Genomic DNA, 19536 nt, shown 5'->3' with positions numbered 1-19536 from the left:
ATTGGGGATGTTTTATAGCAGAATGTAAAAAAAAATTTTTTTTTTATTCAAAATCATTTGTCTTTTTTTCTTTATAGCGCAAAAAAACAACAACACAAAGGTAATCAAATACCACCAAAATAAAGCTCTATTTGTGGGAAAAAGTACATCAATTTTATTTGGGTACAACATCGCACGACCGCGCATTTGTCAGTTAAAGCAAAGCAGTGCCGTATCTCAAGAATGGCCTGGTCAGGATGTGGGTAAAGCCTTTCCGGAGCTGAAGTGGTTAATTTTCTACTTCATCTCCCCACTGTTTCTGCTCATTCATTGTACAGGACAATGCTAATCATTTAAAAAAAAAAAAGATAGATGCTACTTTTAATGAGATTTTGATGCCACTATTTAGTTAAATACATACCATCTCTACCATCACATTCCACACTCTCCTTTTTTATCCTGTCTCTATAGATGAGGTTGCTAAACCTTTCTCTGATGTCCACCATTGGTTACCCTCCTGCTCTAATCTCTGCTACACAGTTTTAATCTTTCCCCGTCTAATGGCATTTTTTCCTCCCCTCTAAAACTTGCTCTTGTGACCCCATTACTCAAAAAAGCCTAAGGCCGCGTACACACGGGCGGACTGTTCGCCCAACTTTGTTCATCAAACAATCCGACAAACAGTCCGCTCAAAATTTGCATGAACGGACTTGACCACACACGGTGAACGAACAGTCCGCTGAAAGCGTGCGCGATGACGTGAACGGCACGTACGACGGGACGAAAAATTCGACGTCCAATACACTGCAATGCAACCTTCGCCGTGTAAATCCTTTCTGAGCATGCGCGAAACTTAGTTTGTCGAACAAGCCTAGACACGAGCGGACTGTCCGCTGAAGTTTCAGCGGACTGTCTTACGGGAATTCCGAAAAACTTTGTTCGTCAGACTGTCCGCTGAAACTGTCCGCTGAAGCCCACACACGAGCGGACTGTCCGCTGAAACACTGTTCAGCGGACAAAGTTGGGCGAACAGTCCGCCCGTGTGTACGCGGCCTTAGTTGGCTTACCTTTCTGCTGCCTTCAACACAGTTGAATATCTGCTCCTCGATAAAAATTCCACGGCTTGTCTTCCATGACTCTGCTCTTTCCGTGTTCTCCTCCTACCTACTATATCTATCTAAGTGTTCCTTAGTGTCAACTACAACTCTACATCACCCTCTCCTCTTTTCATCTGGGTACTCCATGGCTCTGTCCCTAGACTACATCCATTCTCTGTCTACACCTTCACTTAGTATCGGAAGCCATGTGAGGTAATCAACTTACTATTTCTATGCTTACAACACTCAAATCTATCTCTACACTCTTCAGATCACCCCTTCAGTCAAATTGTGCATCACTAATCTACTAATTGACATATCAGTATGTACATCACACCCAAAACGTAATCTTTACAGAACTGAGATCAAAATATTTCCTCCTCCTATGTTCTCTTTTCTCTTCCCCTACATTTCCACTGAGATCAATAGCACCACTATCCTTTCCTCACCTCATACCAGGGTGCTAGGTGTTATCCTAACCTCTGAACTCCTTTCAACCCCACATTGAATGACTGCCCAAATCTTGCTGCCTTCACCTCCATAACAGTGACACCACCGAGCCACTAATTCACTGCTTTGCCTCAACTACTGCAACTCCATCCTTGTTGGCCTACCACTACTTGGGATATACCCCCCTCAGTCTATCATGAATGCAGCTGTTCAACTCATCCACCTTACCAACCACTCAGTATCTGCCACCCCTCTCTGCCAATCCCTCCACTGGCTTCCTATCACCTAATGAATACAATTCAAATTATTAACAACCACTTACAAAACAATCCACAACCCTGCCTCCCAGCTATATCACCAACCTTGTCTCAAAATATCAACCAATCTATCCTTTTTGCTCCTCCCAATACCGGTACAGCTATCTCCTACTCTGCTTTTAGGTGACCCCTAAATACATTTTTTTTAAAGGTAAGCCTATCCCACCTCTAACTAGCAACTGATTTTGACTTTCTTGATCAGATCATTCCCACATACACACTACCTACTACTTCCCTTTAGATTGTAAGCTCCTACAAACATGGCCTCCTAACCCTCTTGTCTTGAATTGTATTGTAACTGTACTGTATTGATCTTGTATAATAATATGAATAACACTTCAGGGAGATAATACCTTTTATCATGTTAAGTAGCACCTGTAAAACACACATATATATGCAGTATGCTGTATATATTGCAAAACAGCAAGCACATGGCCTTGTCTATACCCCCTGGCTAGCTAAGGTGAAGCCACATGTGGTGACCAGTGCTGCTGTGATGTCATTCCCAATCCACATCCCCTCCAAAGTGGCCAACCAGCCCAGGGCTGATCTTAGCAACTAAGGATGGAGAGGCTGACCTACACAGGGGAGGATAGATACAGGCTGCTAGATTTTATAGAAAGAAACAGCACTACAGCAGTATGTATATAAATATAGTCGCAACACATTTTTAAGGAGTAATCATTAGTAGTCATGATCATTAGTAGTAATCAGCATGGGTTTATGAAAGGGTTACAAAAGGTTTACGAAAGGTCATTCTTGCCAAATCAACCTGTTAACATTCTATGAGGAAGTGAGCTGCCATCTGGATAAAGGTAGGCCTATGGATGTGGTGTATCTGGATTTTGCAAAAGCATTGATTACAGTCCCCCATAGATGCTTAATTTAGAAACTGAGTTCTGTAGATGTGAATGGCATGGCATTGGATAGAAAACTGGTTATAAGGGCGAATCCAAAGGGTTTTGGTAAATAACATGTAAACAGACTGGTCTTGATCGGTAAGCATGGTACTCCAGGGCTCTGTCCTGGAACCAATTCTGTTTAATTTATTTATAAACAACATCGAGGTTAGTATAAATAGCTTATTCTCTGTGTTTGCTGATGATACAAAAATAAGTAGAGTAAAAACTTTACATCAAAATATAGAAACTTTACGGGAAGACCTGAATTAATTAATTGGGTGGGCAACTTCATGACAAATGAGGTTTAATGGTGAATAATGTAAATAATACACTTGGGGGCTAAAAATATGAATGCAAGTTACTCGCTTGGGGAGAACCTCTGGGGGTGTCCAGGACCCTGAAAGATCTGGGGGTCCTAGCAGAAAACAGACTGAGCAATAGCATGCAATGTCAAGCTGCAGCAAGCAAAGCAAGCAGACTATTAGCATGCATTAAAAAGGGAATTTACTCCAGAGATAAAATGATAATCCTGCCACCTTATAAAACTCTGGTTCAGCCACATCTGGAGTATTGCATCCATGTCAGGTCACAAATTCTCAGGAAGGATGTGCTGGAACTGGAGAGGGAACAGAGAAGGGCAACAAAATGAATAAGAGATAAGAGGACTGGAGGACCTCAGTTGCGAGGAACAAGTACAAGCACTAAACTTATTCTCCCTGGAGAAGAGACGCTCAAGATGAGCAAAGGAAGAAAACTATTCAGTCTCATGGAGTATAGAAAGACACTGGACCACTCAATGAAATTGGAGAAGTGGTTTAACCTTAAAGGGGTTATTTATGACAGGCAAATCCACTTTGCACTACAAGTGCAAACTACAAGTTCAAAATGCACTTGAAATTGCACTGAAAGTGCACTTGGAAGTGCAGTCACTGTAAATCTGAGGGGTAGATCTGAAATGAAGGGAAGCTCTGCTGATTTTATTATCCAATCATGTGCAAGCTAAATGCTGTTTTTTATTTTCCTTGCATGTCCCCTTCAAATCTACAGCGACTGCAATTCCAAGTGCACTTTCAGTGCAATTTCAAGTGCACTTTGAACTTGTAGTGCAAAGTGGAGTTGCCTTTAGTAAATAACCCCCAAAGTGTTATTAAACTCAATTTAAATTTTTTTTTAAATTGCAAACATGTTATACTCACCTTCTTTATGCAGTGGTATTGCTCAGAGCGGTCCCGATTCTCCTCTTATGGGGTCCATGGTGGCGATCTTGGCTCCTCCTCTTCTTCTGCGGGATTACCATAACCAGCCACTGGCTATGGGGAGATGCAGTCTCCGCGCTCCCACGTTGTGTGTCTACGGAGCCACACTCCATAGACTTACACAGCGGGACTTAGACCTGTGCCTCACTTCCTCTGATTGACAGCAGCAAGAGCCAATGGTTCCTGCTGCTGCTCGAATGCTGTGTAAACAGGCAGTAAGGGTAGAAAAGATGCAGCCTTGCACAGCGCTGATCTCTTCTCCCCTCTCTTACTCTTCACACAGGAAAGGGGAGCTCAGGTAAACTGAAAATGTTTTTTTACCTTAATGCAAGCAATGAATTGAGGTAAAAAACATTTTTAGGTTTAGTAACACTTTAAGCTTCATAGGGGGTCTTAGTGAACACAATATACAGGGATATGGGAAATGATTATCGACATGAATGCACACACCCACACAAGTTACTATGTAATTTTGTAACTACCCTGTTTCCCCAAAAATAAGACCTAGCGTGACTGTCGGTGATGGCTGCAATAAAAGCCCTCCCCCCAAATAAGCCCTATCCTGTTCCCCAAAAAATAAGCCCTACCCTGAAAATAAGACCTACAAGGACTTTAACTAGGGCTTATTTGGAGGGTAGGGCTTATATTGCAGCCATCACCGTCAATCACGCTAGGTCTTATTTTTGGGGAAACAAGGTATGTACTCTTAGATAATTTTTCTCATTCATCCCTTTGGGATATAATGAATCAAGCTGATATATTCAGTACAAATTATTTCAAGAGTTAAGATCATAGGATCAACACACCTATTAGAAGACCTATCAGAAAAATGAAAAACAGTTGCCCAAAATTGTTTGTCAACTGGAGAGGTAAAGTCTGCCAGTCTAATATCGTGCTGATGTTTTACAACGCATATTATAAGGAGTCTATGTGGCTTATTATGAATTAATGTAGAGGATTTTATATGTAGCGCTAACCCCAGAAGGAGCCACTGTAATTTATCTGGTTCTTCCCCAAGGTTAGTATAGAGGCAGCCATTCACACAGTAACAATTCACTTACTCTGGCTCAGTAATCAGTCTAGGGGATGTCTTTTTAAGATTACTCCAGATTACCCCATGAGGACACTCCACTTTGCTAAGCCTTCCCAAACAGTGTCTATGCAGAAGCAAATAGAGATGACAGAACTGAATCCCTTTTTAGAAGCTATTACCGACAGAACTACCACTGGCTCCTCCACCCAAAGGAAACAGCATACAGTCTCTAAGACCCCGAGCTCAGATCACAATATCACAGGATATTGGAAGCATGCTTCCAATATCCCCCAGACACTCTTCAGTGGGGTAGAGGTTAATGTTTACAATTCCACAGGACAATCAGACCCCTTCCAACTTCCATTAGGCACTAGACATATGAGTAAAATATTTAGTTACGGAATTTCATTACTCCCGAAATTCGTTTTTATTTATTTTGTTTTTCGTTCAAAAATTGCATTCGTCCGAAAATCCACATGAATTGCGGTCGAATCTGTCTTTGAAAACTTATGGTGTCTGTCGAATGTATAAAGAAGATTCAACGGAGCTAGTATACAGCATACTTTGTGTGAACTTTAGAACCCTATAAAAGTCTATGGGACTCCAACTTTCAAAATATAAAGTGCTAATTTTAAAGGTTAATATGCAAGTTACTGTCCTAAAAAGTGTTTGGGGACCCGGGTCCTGCCCCAGGGGACATGTATCAATGCAAAAAAAAGTTTTAAAAACGGCAGTTTTTTCGGGAGCAGTGATTTTAATAATGATTAAAGTGAAACAATAAAAGTGTAATATTCCTTTAAATTTTGTACCTGGGGGTGTCTATAGTATGCCTGTGAAGGGGCGCATGTTTCTGGTGCTTAGAACTGTCCCTGTACAAACGGAAACCTGCCTGTGTTACATCAGAGGGGGGCGAGGTCACGCATATGTCAAGGGGAAGCCCGGGTTTCCCCTTGCGTCAGAGAGGGCGGGGTCAAGTGAAGGGTGGCCCCGCCCTCCGCATATAACAAATGTCAGGCCACCGGGATCCCCGCAGTGTCTCCTCCGTGGAGACAGAAGATGGATGGATTTGCTGCGCTGGATCAGATCAGCCATCGCTGGACCCCGGAGAGATGATCATGGTTCGCTGGATAGCAAGAGTGGATTAGCACTGCTGGAATCTTTTTTTTATCTTTTTTTATTTTTAATAAAGGAATTTTTCAAAAGTGTGTTTGTCTTATTTAACTATTTTTTACACTTTCTTTGTGAAATGGTAGGGGTATTTTTGTACCCCCTTACCATTTCAAACAGGGGGGCAGGATCTGGGGGTCCCCTTGTTAAAGGGAGCTTCCAGATTCTGATAAGCCCCCCCGCCCGCAGACCCCCACAACCATCGGCCAGGGTTGTGGGGATGAGGCCCTTGTCCTCATCAACATGGGGACAAGGTGCTTTGAGGGGTCACAGACCCCCAAAGCATCCTCCCAATGTTGAGGGCATGTGGCCTGGTATGGTTCAGGAGGGAGGGGGGTGCTCTCTCGTCCCCCCCTCTTTTCCTGCGGCCTGCCAGGTTGCGTGCTCCAATAAAGGGTCTGGTATGGATTTTTAGGGGGACCCCCACGTCAATTTTTTTTAAATTTGACGTGGGGTTCCCCTTAATATCCATACCAGACCTGAAGGGCCTGGTAATTGAATTTGGGGGACACCCACGCTTTTTTTTTTTTTTTTTTTATCAATGACTTTCAATGAGTGTTCTCTGTATTACGGAGCCGACAATTCATAATAGCTGCGAGTGATTTTAAAGGACTTTTTTTCCTGCATAAATTACACTTTGTGCAGGGACAGTTCTAAGCACCAGAAACATGCTCCCCTTCACAGGCATACTATAGACACCCCCCAGGTATGGAATTTAAAGGAATATTACACTTTTATTGTTTCACTTTAATCATTATTAAAATCACTGCTCCCGAAAAAACAGCCGTTTTTAAAACTTTTTTTTGCATTGATATATGTCCCCTGGGGCAGGACCCGGGTCCCCAAACACTTTTTAGGACAGTAACTTGCAGAATCTTTTATCTCTGTCAAATCTTTTTTCTCTGTCGAATATTTTCTCCATATAATCTTGGACTAATAGAGGTAAGGTTAGGCACATTCGACCACAGGTTCTATAGACAAAGATTATTATTGTCAGAGTCACGTCGAATCTCCTATTCTTTATCGAACTGTTGTAACAACAAAAACGAAAATAAAGCATTTATTTATATTGGATCTTTTGTTTTTCGGATTCTGTGCTTTCGTTATCGTTTGTCAAAACGAAAATGAAAATACCTGAAATTCGGATGAAAATGCATTCGGACGAAAACAAATGCACATGTCAATTAGGCACTCTTCAGTCAGCTCTCCAGACTAGGTCCTTAGATGAAATACCCTTGATTAGCTTCAAAGAAGGATTTTAGCGGTAGGCCCCCCAGCAATGCTACAGCTGGGATCTCAATGAACATGTAGCATACTGCAGCAGTCAGTCAAGAGGGGCAGAACCCCTTAGGCTAGGGACTCCTCCTGTGTGACAAGAACTGTGACAATCTGGCTATTTATGTGCTTTCCACTTATTGGCTGGAAATTACTAATTGTTATTAGTTAGTATATTCTAATGCCTGGTACAGGTGACACTGCATACATCATGCCCATATGGTTAATTAATCTCATTGTTAAACCGCTTGCGAAAATCTTAACATCCAGGTAAACATCAAGTGGTGGCACAGCCCCTTTGTGATGTCACTGGTCCAGTATGCACTGGTCAGTGATGTCACAACAGGGGCGGTGCCACCAGGTGATGTCACCAGGTGGCTCCGCCCTTACCTATATAAGAACTGTCAAAAAGCATGGCAGGCATTCGGCGGTTTGCCTTAGTTGAGGGTAGAGTGATTTTTTTTCTTTTCTTTTTTTGGTTCTGGTGGTGGTGGCATCATGATTGATGATGGATTTACATCGGGGGATTTATTTATATTTTTAATAAAGGATATGTCAAAAACTGCCTCTGTGTTTCTATTTATTTTTACACTTTTTTGGTGAATGGGTAGAGGTACTATGAACCCCATACTAATTCACATGGGGGGCGGGATCTGGGGGCCCCCTTGTCTTCCAGATTCTGATAAGCCCCCTGCCTGTAGACCCCCACAACTACCGGTTAGGGTTGTGGGGATGATGCCCTTATCCCATTAACATAGGAAAAAGGTGCTTTGGGGTGGGGGGGGGGCAGAGCTCACTGTCCCAAAACACCCACACCCCCATGTTGAGATTATGTGGCCTGGTGTGGTTCAGGAGAGGTGGGGCTTGCCCACCCCCTCTTTCCTGATTTGCCAGGCTGCGTGCTCTGATAAGGGTCTGGTATAGATTTTGGGGGGAACCCTTAAAATTCATACCAAACTTGAAGGGTATTTTTTTTCACTTTTTTTATTGCTGGCAATGTTTTTCTTTTTTATTCAGCTGTCAGCGAGGAAGCCCATTGACAGCTGATGACTCATCGGTTGTTAATGCTTCCCGGCCTCGCTCCTTAACAACCAGCTATTCACGACGCCCTGATTGGGAAAAGCTTTGCCCAATCGGGGCTTAGATTTCACTGTGCATCATGCAGTGCATTGCAGGATGTTCGGTGGGACAAACACCCAACGAACGCCCTGCAAATGCGGGTGTTCGCTGAATGGGAGAACAGGCAATGTTCAGACCGAACTATGCTCAGCCTGAACCGTTCACCCAACTCTAGTGGGCAATTCAGCCAACATCCACCCAAAGCTAAAGTATCAGTTTTGGCTAAATTTACCCTATAACAGGCAATATATTGGTAGATGTCTCTCTGAGAATAATACACTGGATCTACGTGTTTTATGTGTTACTCATAAATTTAATAAAGCAGTAGGCTTGTGATTCAGTACCATTACCATTCAGACGAGTGTATTGGCTAGGTTGCAAAGATATTTAAGCAGCATTGTAAAGTATCCATTATTGTCCTATAGGATAGCACTAAGTGGCCTATTCTTGTCACAGAGTAAGCGTGGGCCATTTGTGGACATTCTAATCGAGGATTTTAGTGTCATACCTGTTAACTTCCCACTGTTTATTTTGTTACTCCTTCTGTCACACTACGTCCTCTTCTGTTGTCATTGTAAATGTTTGCAAATTATCACTGAACACCACTTTTTCCTAAAATAGTGTCTGACAAAAGAAATATATATAATTGGCATTTCATTGATTCCATATTCTAAAGCCCCGTACACACTAGAGGACTTATGTCCGACAGACTTCCGAAGGAGTTCCGTCGGAGTTCTGCCGGAGTTCCGACGGAGTTCTGACTGACTTTTCGGTGGAGCGGACTTGGCCACACACAATCACACTAAACTCCGACGGATTCGAACGTGATGACGTACGACTGGATTCGAATAAGGAAGTTCATAGCCAGTAGCCAATAGCTGCCCTAGCGTCGGTTTTAGTCCGTCGGAATAGCATACACACGAGCAAATTTTTCGAAGGGACCGGGTCCGGCGGAGTTCCTTCAGAAAAATTTGAAGCATGTTCCATATTCTAAAGTCCTTCGGACTTTGGCGAGTCAAAAGTCCGTTGCAGCCCACACACGATCGAATAGTCTGACGGACTCAGTCCGTCCGACTTTGGATGTTGAAAAGTCCGCTCGTGTGTACGCGGCATAACTGTAATTGTCTGGTCTCTTTCTACTGATAGTTATCTCTCTGGAGAAACACAAAAAAACTTAATTTCCCCAGGGTGCTTCCAAGTGATATAAAAACAAAGTCATCTGGTACACAGAATTTTCCCATCTATGTTAGACTGGAACTAACTTCCTGTGTGGCAAACTCAGATGTACCTATAGAGTTCACAATGATAATAGGGAACTAAATTGAAGACAATCCTTGTTCTATTGTTTTGAAAGACAAATTGTAATTTTAATCTAGCTAAAATGAGTAGTGATTATATTAGCACTGGATATTCAGTAGAAAGGAGAAGGCACTTTCTAAGAATGCTTATTTAAATATAGACATCTAGAAATCTTTCTTGATCATAGAAGTATGGCTGGGAAATGGCTATGGCTATAGAAGAATTCTGCAACTGGCTAGTTTTAAACCAGAACAGAAGGAGATCTTCATCTTTACCAGAATATCATTAGGTTTGTAGCATAATTAATTTCCACTTCAGAACCAGTACTATTTGAAATGTTTTAAAATATACTATCCACATTTTTTACAGACTATGGAATCGATTGAGGAGATAAATTGCAGTAGAATTAGGGAATTCATCATACTGGGATTTCACACAAAGACCGAAGCTGAATATTTGCTCTTCATACTATTTTCCTGCCTTTACATTTTCACAATATCATCTAATACTGTGATTATCATCTTGGTGAGGACCGACCTTCATCTGCATTCACCTATGTACTTCTATATACCGTATATACTCGAGTATAGGCCGACCCGAATATAAGCCGAGGCCCCCAATTTACCCCCAAAAAAACTGGCAAACTTATTGACTCGTGTATAAGCCGAGGGTGAGACATGCCTGTCCATCCCTGTGTGTGTGTCCGTCCATCCCTGTGTGTCCGTCCATCCCTGTGTGTCCGTCCATCCCTGTGTGTCCGTCCATCCATCCCTGTGTGTGTGTGTGTCCATCCATCCATCCATCCCTGTGTGTGTGTGTGTCCATCCATCCATCCATCCCTGTGTGTGTGTGTGTCCATCCATCCATCCATCCCTGTGTGTGTGTGTCTCCATCCATCCATCCATCCCTGTGTGTGTGTGTCTCCATCCATCCATCCCTGTGTGTGTGTGTCTCCATCCATCCATCCATCCCTGTGTGTGTGTGTATCCATCCATCCCTGTGTGTGTGTGTCTCCATCCATCCATCCCTGTGTGTGTGTGTCCATGTGTGTGTGTGTGTGTGTGTGTGTGTGTGTGTGTGTGTGTGTGTGTCCAGCCTACCTGTGTCCCGAGCCTGTGTCCCGAGCCTCCGTCCCGTGCCTTGCCTCCTTGCCTCCGTCCCGTGCCGTGCCTTGCCTCCTTGCCTCCGTCCCGTGCCGTGCCTTGCCTCCTTGCCTCCGTCCCGTGTCGTGCCTTGCCTCCGTCCCGTCCCGTGCCATGCCTTGCCTTGCCTCCGTCCCGTGCCTTGCCAGGATCGCCGCTCTTCGTCGGCGCCTCGGCGGCCATTCTAAAATTCAAAAGCCGCGCCTCCGCCTTCGCCTGTGATAGGCGGAACACTGAATTTCCCAGCAGCCTGTGTTCCGCCTATCACGGACATCGTCTCATCCTCGTCCGTAGTATGAGGATGAGACGATGTCCGTGATAGGCGGAACACAGGCTGCTGGGAAATTCAGTGTTCCGCCTATCACAGGCGAAGGCGGAGGCGGAGGCGCGGCGTTTGAAGGGTAGAATGTCCGCTGTCTGTCTGCTCGACACGCTGATCGAGCAGGCAGACAGCGATGACTCGAGTATAAGCCGAGGGGGGCACTTTCAGCCTCAAAAAAGAGGCTGAAAATCTCGGCTTATACTCGAGTATATACGGTAAGTAATCTGTCTTTCCTGGAAATTAGCTATATCTCATCCACTGTTCCAAAAGTAATGGTTAGCCTTATAACAGGATTTAAGTCAATTTCTTTTATTGGCTGTATATCCCAATGTTATTTTTTCAGCTGTTTAGGAGCTACGGAAAATGTCCTACTTACAGTGATGGCTTATGACCGTTATCTAGCTATCTGCAGCCCTTTGAAGTATGCCATATTAATGAATCCTAGGATGTGCATTCACCTGGCTTTTCTCTCTTCGTTTATTGGGTTTAGCACAGTAGCGGTTCCTATTTTGTCTATAGCAAAGTCATGCTTTTGTGGACCAAATATAGTAGATCATTTCTTTTGGGAAGCTGCACCTTTATTGCAACTTTCTTGCACAGATGTCTCTACACCTAAATTTCTCCTCTCCTTATCAGCATCAACAAAAAAAAAAAAAAAAAAAGAGGGGAAGGGGAAAAAAAAGCAAGGGAAAATGAGGGGGGAGACAAAATCAGGTAAAAGCGCCCCCACGATATCCAGCCCCGGAGGGATACAGAGATATATGGCATGTAACAATGTGAATACCAGTACGCTGGAAGAGGGGCAGGAAAGCCCAAAACAAGGAGGGGGAAGGAGGTCAGGCCCGAGTAGACAGAAGTTAGGAGAGGAAGGTAAAGGTGCAAAAGCAGACGGGGCTAGAAGTGGGGGGACGAAAGAGATAAGTACAAGCACTACAAGCACCACAATTCAAAGCTTGAACAGAGGCCAAGGAGAGAAAGGGGGGGAGAGAGCAATGGGAGAATCTATCCCCGAGGAAGAGACCCTGCGACCCAGCCCCCAAGTGGATCCCACCCTGATAAAAGAGATGCTGGGGGAAATGTTCGCAAAAATGGAGGCGGCCCTAAAGACAGAAATAGCGGGAGTGCGTGCAGATATAGGTAGAGTTCTAGAGAGGGTAGAGGAGATTGAAGAGAGAATGGACAACCAGGAGCTGAGGATAGAGGAGATAGTAGAACAGGTACAGAACCTACAGAGAACAAATAGGTCCCTCCTTTACAAATTAGAAGATCAGGAGAACAGGAGTAGGAGGAAGAATGTACGCATTAAAGGTATCCCTGAAAAATATGGTGCCGCAGAGTTGGGTAAAATAGTGCAGCAGGTTTTCAATCCGCTATTACAAAGGGAGCCAACCGAAAGCATAAAATTAGATAGGGTTCACAGGATCGCAGTCAGGGGAGGAGTAAGTAGGGAAGCAATACGGGATGTGATAGTCAGGTTTCACTACGTAGAGGAGAAGGGGCAAATAATGGAGAAACTAAGGGCAGTGTCAGAGATTCCCTTCGAGGATACAGAGCTGTGAGTGTTTTCAGATTTAGCCCCAGAAACGCTGAGGAGAAGAAGACTATGAACGCGGCGGGCATCCCATATCAGTGGGGTTTCCCAGTGTGTTCGAGGGGGCGAAGAGATGGCCGCTCGGCGGTGCTCCGCTTTCCGGAGGACTTAAGAGGGTTCTGTGAGAGCCTAGAGATCACCCCCCCTCCGTTACCAGGTTGGCAGGAAGAAATAGACACGCACCCTCCCCAAAGAAAGCTAAGATGGCAGAGAAGGAGAATTAAAGAGAGGAGTGATGGAGAGGGAGATAATAGAAACAGGGGGCAGCAATGTTGAGGGTCAGAGGGGTCCGGCGGGAAGGAGGGGGGAAGATGGGGATGGGGGAGTTGTCGTCGCTGGGTAGGTGCTACCAGGTACGAACCCCCGGGTAGACATGAAGAATAGACGCTGTCAGAGAGATAGGGTCGGGTTCATGTACACACAAAAGGGGGGAGAGACCCCCACCAACGGCTGCAGTTGCAGAGTTGGAGGAGAGGGAGGGAGGTGGGAGGGGGTATGGGGTTTCATACATTGTTTTTTTTTTTTTTATGGTGTCCTTCGCGTCCTCCTGGTCCGCTGGAATGGGGAAGCCCCCTCTGGGTCAGCGCTCGGGAAACGATAGAATAACATAATAGAGGCCAATGGTTCTTATTAACGTGATAACATACAATGTGAGGGGATTAAACACAAGGGAAAAAAGGTATAAAATCAACAAAGAACTCCAATTTATGGGGGGAAAAGTTATACCGTATATACTCGAGTATAAGCCGAGATTTTCAGCCTCTTTTTTGAGGCTGAAAGTGCCCCCCTCGGCTTATACTCGAGTCATCGCTGTCTGCCCGCTCGATCAGCGTGTCGAGCAGACAGACAGCGGCCATTCTATAATTCAAAAGCCGCGCCTCCGGCTCCGCCTTCGCCTGTGATAGGCGGAACACTGAATTTCCCAGCAGCCTGTGTTCCGCCTATCACGGACATCGTATCATCCTCGTACTACGGACGAGGATGATACGATGTCCGTGATAGGCGGAACACAGGCTGCTGGGAAATTCAGTGTTCCGCCTATCACAGGCGAAGGCGGAGGCGCGGCTTTTGAATTTTACAATGGCCGCCGAGGCGCCGACGAAGAGGGCACGGGACGGAGGCAAGGCAAGGCACGGCACGGGACGGGACGGGACGGAGGCAAGGCAAGGCACGACACGGGACGGAGGCAAGGCACGGCACGGGACGGAGGCAAGGAGGCAAGGCACGGGACGGAGGCTCGGGACAAAGGCTCGGGACACAGGTAGGCTGGACACACACACACACACACACACACACACACACACACACACACACACACACACACACACACACACACACACACACACATGGATGGAGACACACACACACAGGGATGGATGGATGGACGGAGACACACACACACAGGGATGGATGGATGGAGACACACACACACAGGGATGGATGGATGGATGGATGGAGACACACACACACAGGGATGGATGGATGGATGGACACACACACACACAGGGATGGATGGACGGACACACAGGGATGGACGGACACACAGGGATGGACGGACACACAGGGATGGACGGACACACACACAGGGATGGACAGGCATGTCTCACCCTCGGCTTATACACGAGTCAATAAGTTTGCCAGTTTTTTTGGGGGTAAATTGGGGGCCTCGGCTTATATTCGGGTCGGCCTATACTCGAGTATATACGGTATGTCTCCAAGAAACATATATCACTAGTAGCTCAGGGATAAATTTATCATCTTACCAATTCCCAATGTGGTTCTACTGAGACTCCACTTCAGCGCACTCCAGAGGAGTAGCAATTGGCTTTGAAAAATCAGTAAGATTTGAAATCGAGGACCGACTGACTGACCCAGAGAGGAGATATTTATTTTTAAAGGGCAAATTGTGAAGTATGCAATGTACGATTGTCAATGTGTATGCACCAAATAGTAACCAAGAGAAATTTTTGTTGAGAGTATTAAGTAAACTGGAAGAATTCAGAATGGGCATGGTAATCTTAGCAGGTGATTTAAATTGGTGTTTAGACCCTAAGCTGGACTCCTCAGGGGGTGGTATACGGGGGGCAGAACACCGGTATAGAAAAATAAATAAAGCATTTACCAACGCTCAGCTACACGACGGTTGGAGGATTACCCATCAGAAAGAACGGGACTATACCCATTTCTCCTCAGTACACAAAACCTTTACAAGACTAGACTATATTTTTGTAGGACAACAATTGGTAGCCAATTTAAAAAAAGCAGAAATTAAGTCAATCACTTTGTCCGATCATGCCCCGGTAAAAATCCAACTAGAAATACAGGGTCATATGGGGACAGGAAGTGCATGGAAATTGAATGACTCACTTATTCAAGAGCAAGATGTAAGCATAAAAATCCTGCAGGAATTAAGCGATTTCTATGAGACGAATGACACAGGAGAATGCTCAAAGGCTACTATTTGGGAGACACATAAGGCGGTTATTAGAGGGATTTTGATTGGAATTGGTGCAGGGAAAAAGAAAGACAGGGAGAAGGCGAAGGTACAGCTATATAAGAAGATTGAGGAATTAGAACAAATGACCAGACCCAGAGGGTTCCAGGAATCCCAGGAACTACAAAATAAAAAAAGAGAGCTAGAAGAATTTCTAGAACAAGAGAGGAGGACAGCTTTCCATAAAATAAATAGGGAGAGACATCTGTGGGGCAATAAGTCAAGCAAGTGGCTAGCCAGAAGAGTAAAAGAACAGAAAAATAGGACCTATATACCGAAGATTAGAGATAAAGAGGGGGAGATGAAGTTTGCAACACCGGACATTGCAGAGAACTTCCAGTCATACTATAGCACCTTATATAACATAGGCATGAGAAGGGAGGAAAGGGAGAAAAGGAAAGAAACGATCAGGGAATACCTAGAGAAGCTTAACTGCTTAAAAGTGATACGTGATGAATTACAGGAACTAGAGACCCCTATCTCAGTTATGGAAGTGGAAAGGGCAATTAAAGAAACAGCTATGGGGGGAAGCCCCGGACCGGATGGCTACTCTATTTTATATTATAACAAATTTCAAAATTTTCTAGCACCCAAGCTCTGTGAATATTTCAATGAGGTGGGGGACGGGGGGGCTTTCCGTGAAGAGGCCCTGCTCGCCCACATCACATTGATTTTGAAAGAAGGAAAGGACCCAGCAGCGATGGAGAGTTACAGGCCGATTTCATTATTGAATACGGATGTAAAGATCTACGCGAAAATTTTGGCCGAGCGATTGAAAACACTCCTCCCCGAGTGGATCCATACCGATCAGGTGGGATTTGTTAGGGGACGAGAGGGGAGGGATAACTCTTTGAAGTCAATAATGCTGATACAGGAAGCAACTAGAAGAGAGACTCCCACGCTGCTCTTGTCGGTGGATGCCGAAAAGGCATTTGATAGAGCAGATTGGGACTTTATAAATGAGACCTTAGAATATATGGGGCTGGGTGGGAGAATGATGCAGAGGGTAAAAGCATTGTATAACAAACCGACAGCTAGGATCAAGGTGAATGGCTCCCTGTCTCGCCCCCTTGAATTATGCAATGGGACGAGACAGGGATGCCCCTTGTCCCCGATCCTCTTCGTGATTGCCTTGGAGCTGTTATTGGCGCCGATCCGGGGCAGTCAGGACATACGGGGAATCGCAGTGGGAGGTAGAGAGTATAAGGTCTCTGCATTTGCGGATGATCTGCTATTGTATGTGACACACCCTAGAATATCAATCCCAGCGATAATGAAGGAAATGGAACAATATGGCCGAATATCTAACTTTAAAATCAATCTAAAACAGAAATACTAAATCTGAATCTATCTGAAGAAGATCAGAGAGATTTAACCGCAAGCCTACCTTTTAAATGGAGTGGAGGGGAACTGAGCTATCTAGGGATAAAATTAACGGTAAAAAGGACGAATTTGTACGAAGCAAATTATATACCTCTACTTAATCAAATCAAATCCCAAATGGAAAATATGAAACACAAAAGAATATCGTGGATAGGCAGAGTGAACGTAATAAAAATGTTCATACTGCCGACGGTATTATATACATTTCAAATGGTCCCCATCTCCCTGCCGGGAAGTTTTTTTAGAAAATTAAAATCTCTTGTTCTTGCATTCATATGGCACCCAAAAAAAACGCGTATCGCACATAAGGTCCTTGTAAAGGAGAAGGAAAAAGGAGGAGTGGGTCTCCCAGACTTTAAAAAATATTATGAAGCCATAATATTATCCAGGATAGTAGATTGGATACACAACTTTGAGGGGAAGAGCTGGGCAGAGCTGGAAACAAGATTAAGTGGGACAGACTTAGTAAAAATGATTTGGATACCAGCCCAAGTAAGGAACTTAGGATCAGGCACTAGCACAATCACAAGGCACACATTGAGAACATGGGATAAAATAAATAAGTCACATAACTGGACATGTAATTCTCCCTTAATGTCACTACTAGACACAAAATATTTTTTGCCAGGAATGGAAGAGCGGATGTATTATAGCAGATGGGCACAGAAAGTAGAAGTAACACTGGGAGAGGTGATGAAAGGGGATAAGATCCTAACATATAGGGAAATCACTCAACAATGGGGACACATACCTTTAGACAAATGGAGATATAATCAATTATTACACTTCACACAAGGGCTTCCACATCCCCTACGAGGAATGAATGAGTTAAGGCCACTAGAAAAATTATTTAAGGACCCACACAGTATAGTGAAAAGGGTATCTAAATTATACAAAATACTAAGAGGAGAGGGAGAAGGGGAATTACCTGTATATTTAGGGAAATGGGAAGGGGAACTGGGGATACTTAGAAATGATGAACACAGAAGACAATTATTAACAATGACATATGCACTAGCGAAAGATTCACGAACATATGAAATGGCATACAAATTAATAGCGAGGTGGTACATGACACCCATAAGAATGCAGAAGTTAAGAAGGGGTGAGGATTTGATGTGTTGGAGGGAATGTAAAGAACAAGGCACGTTCAAACACATATGGTGGGATTGCCCAAAAATAAGACCCTTTTGGGATAAGATAATTGAAAACATATACTTGATAACCGGAAAGAGGATTAGGAAATGTCCATGGGCTTGCCTGTTCCACGATACAGACATGGGAGTAAGGCAATACAAAGCCACTCTCATCCCTTATCTCTTGAATGCAGCCAAAGCCTTAATACCAAACCATTGGGGAGACCCCCAGGGGCCGACAATTCTTGAGTGGGTGCAGAGGGTGGAGCAGAGTAGACTGATTGAAGACTCGATCAATAAAACCCAGGAGCCAGAAAGCGAAATCCAAGGGAAATGGCAACAATGGCTGACATTCATAGAGAATGGGAACTGCCATGTCTGATTAATAGGAGCAGGGAATAGGGGAGGAGGGCGAAGGACACGGCGGAGAATGGGGGGCACAGCTCCGCCCGTTTTTTTTTTTTTTTTTTGTTATGCCCGAGGGGGGGGGGGGGGGAGGGAGGAGGGGGGTTTTTAAGGGTACTATGTAAGATGAGAGGTGTAAGGAGTTGTATCTCTGTAATACACTGTACGACTCCACTCTCAAGATTTGTATAATGACGGTTGAATAATGTACGAAAAAGAAAAATAAAGAATATATATAAAAAAAAAAAAAAAAACATTGACTCTTGGTTCCATTTTTCTAAATATGGTATCTTATAGTTTTATTATACACACGGTTCTCAAAGCGCCTACAACCACTGGGAGAAGAAAAGCATTCTCAACTTGTGTTTCCCACCTAACTGTAGTTGTCTTTTTTTATACAACAGTTTGTCTAATGTATGTTAACCCATCTGGTGCAAATACAAGCAGGAATAAGGTCGTTTCTGTCATCTATGGAATCATAACTCCATTATTAAATCCTTTTGTCTATAGCCTTAGAAATAAAGACATGAAAACTGCTTTCATAAAAATGTTAAAGAGATTATCATATGCATAATATAACATGTTTGTTGTATGACTTTGTTTATTCTTCCTAGCAAATAGACAAGTGGACCATGGTTACTTACTCCTTCTGTGTAATCTCATGTTATCTAGTGTCTGTTTCAACAGTGTGTGTTGTTGTAAAATGTTGAATTTCCTTTGTATTGATTTCTTATTCTTTTATTTTCTAACATTTTTGCTTGGTCTTTGTTTATTTTTATGCACTGCCTAATTTTAACATAGTCTTGGGCTACTGAGATGGTGGGACCTTTACCTTGCTCATTCTCTGGGCCTGATTAGTTATTGTTTGTATCATATTGTCTCATGAGATTTGTGCTCTACTTTACCCTGCCCAGGAGTTACCACTGATCTAATTATCTAGGTCAGTTTATACCCACATAATTGAGTATTGGAGGGAAATAAGCATTCCATGTTAAATCTAGGGGACTAAACTATAGTGGAAAAACAAAGGGGTTTATTTACTAAAGGCGAGTAGACTATTCACTTTGTAAAGGAGTTTTCACTTTGAAATTGAATTTTCCCTTAGCTTAGTGAATGTGGATAAAATTCAGTTAGGAAACCACATGCAAAGAAGAAAAAAAATGATTTTT

General features: G+C 43.8%; 1 protein-coding gene across 1 annotated transcript in view; it reads left to right on the top strand.

The window, feature by feature from the left end:
* The window catches only part of LOC143940067 (uncharacterized), a 39518-nt gene extending 20577 nt beyond the window's left edge, over nucleotides 1-18941 (top strand). The window contains exons 3-4 of the mRNA XM_077461109.1: nucleotides 11702-11995; nucleotides 18617-18941. Coding sequence (XP_077317235.1) covers nucleotides 11702-11995; nucleotides 18617-18941 — 619 coding nt within the window. The remainder of the gene's footprint in view (nucleotides 1-11701; nucleotides 11996-18616) is intronic.
* The last annotated feature ends 595 nt before the right edge of the window (nucleotides 18942-19536 follow it).

Source organism: Lithobates pipiens, unplaced genomic scaffold, assembly GCF_037356315.1.
Source record: "Lithobates pipiens isolate NorthernLeopardFrog02 unplaced genomic scaffold, aLitPip1_a1.2 Scaffold_3, whole genome shotgun sequence".
Classification (NCBI taxonomy): domain Eukaryota; kingdom Metazoa; phylum Chordata; class Amphibia; order Anura; family Ranidae; genus Lithobates; species Lithobates pipiens.
The sequence above is the reverse complement of the archived record's forward strand: the minus strand, read 5'-3'. Positions and strand labels throughout refer to the sequence as shown.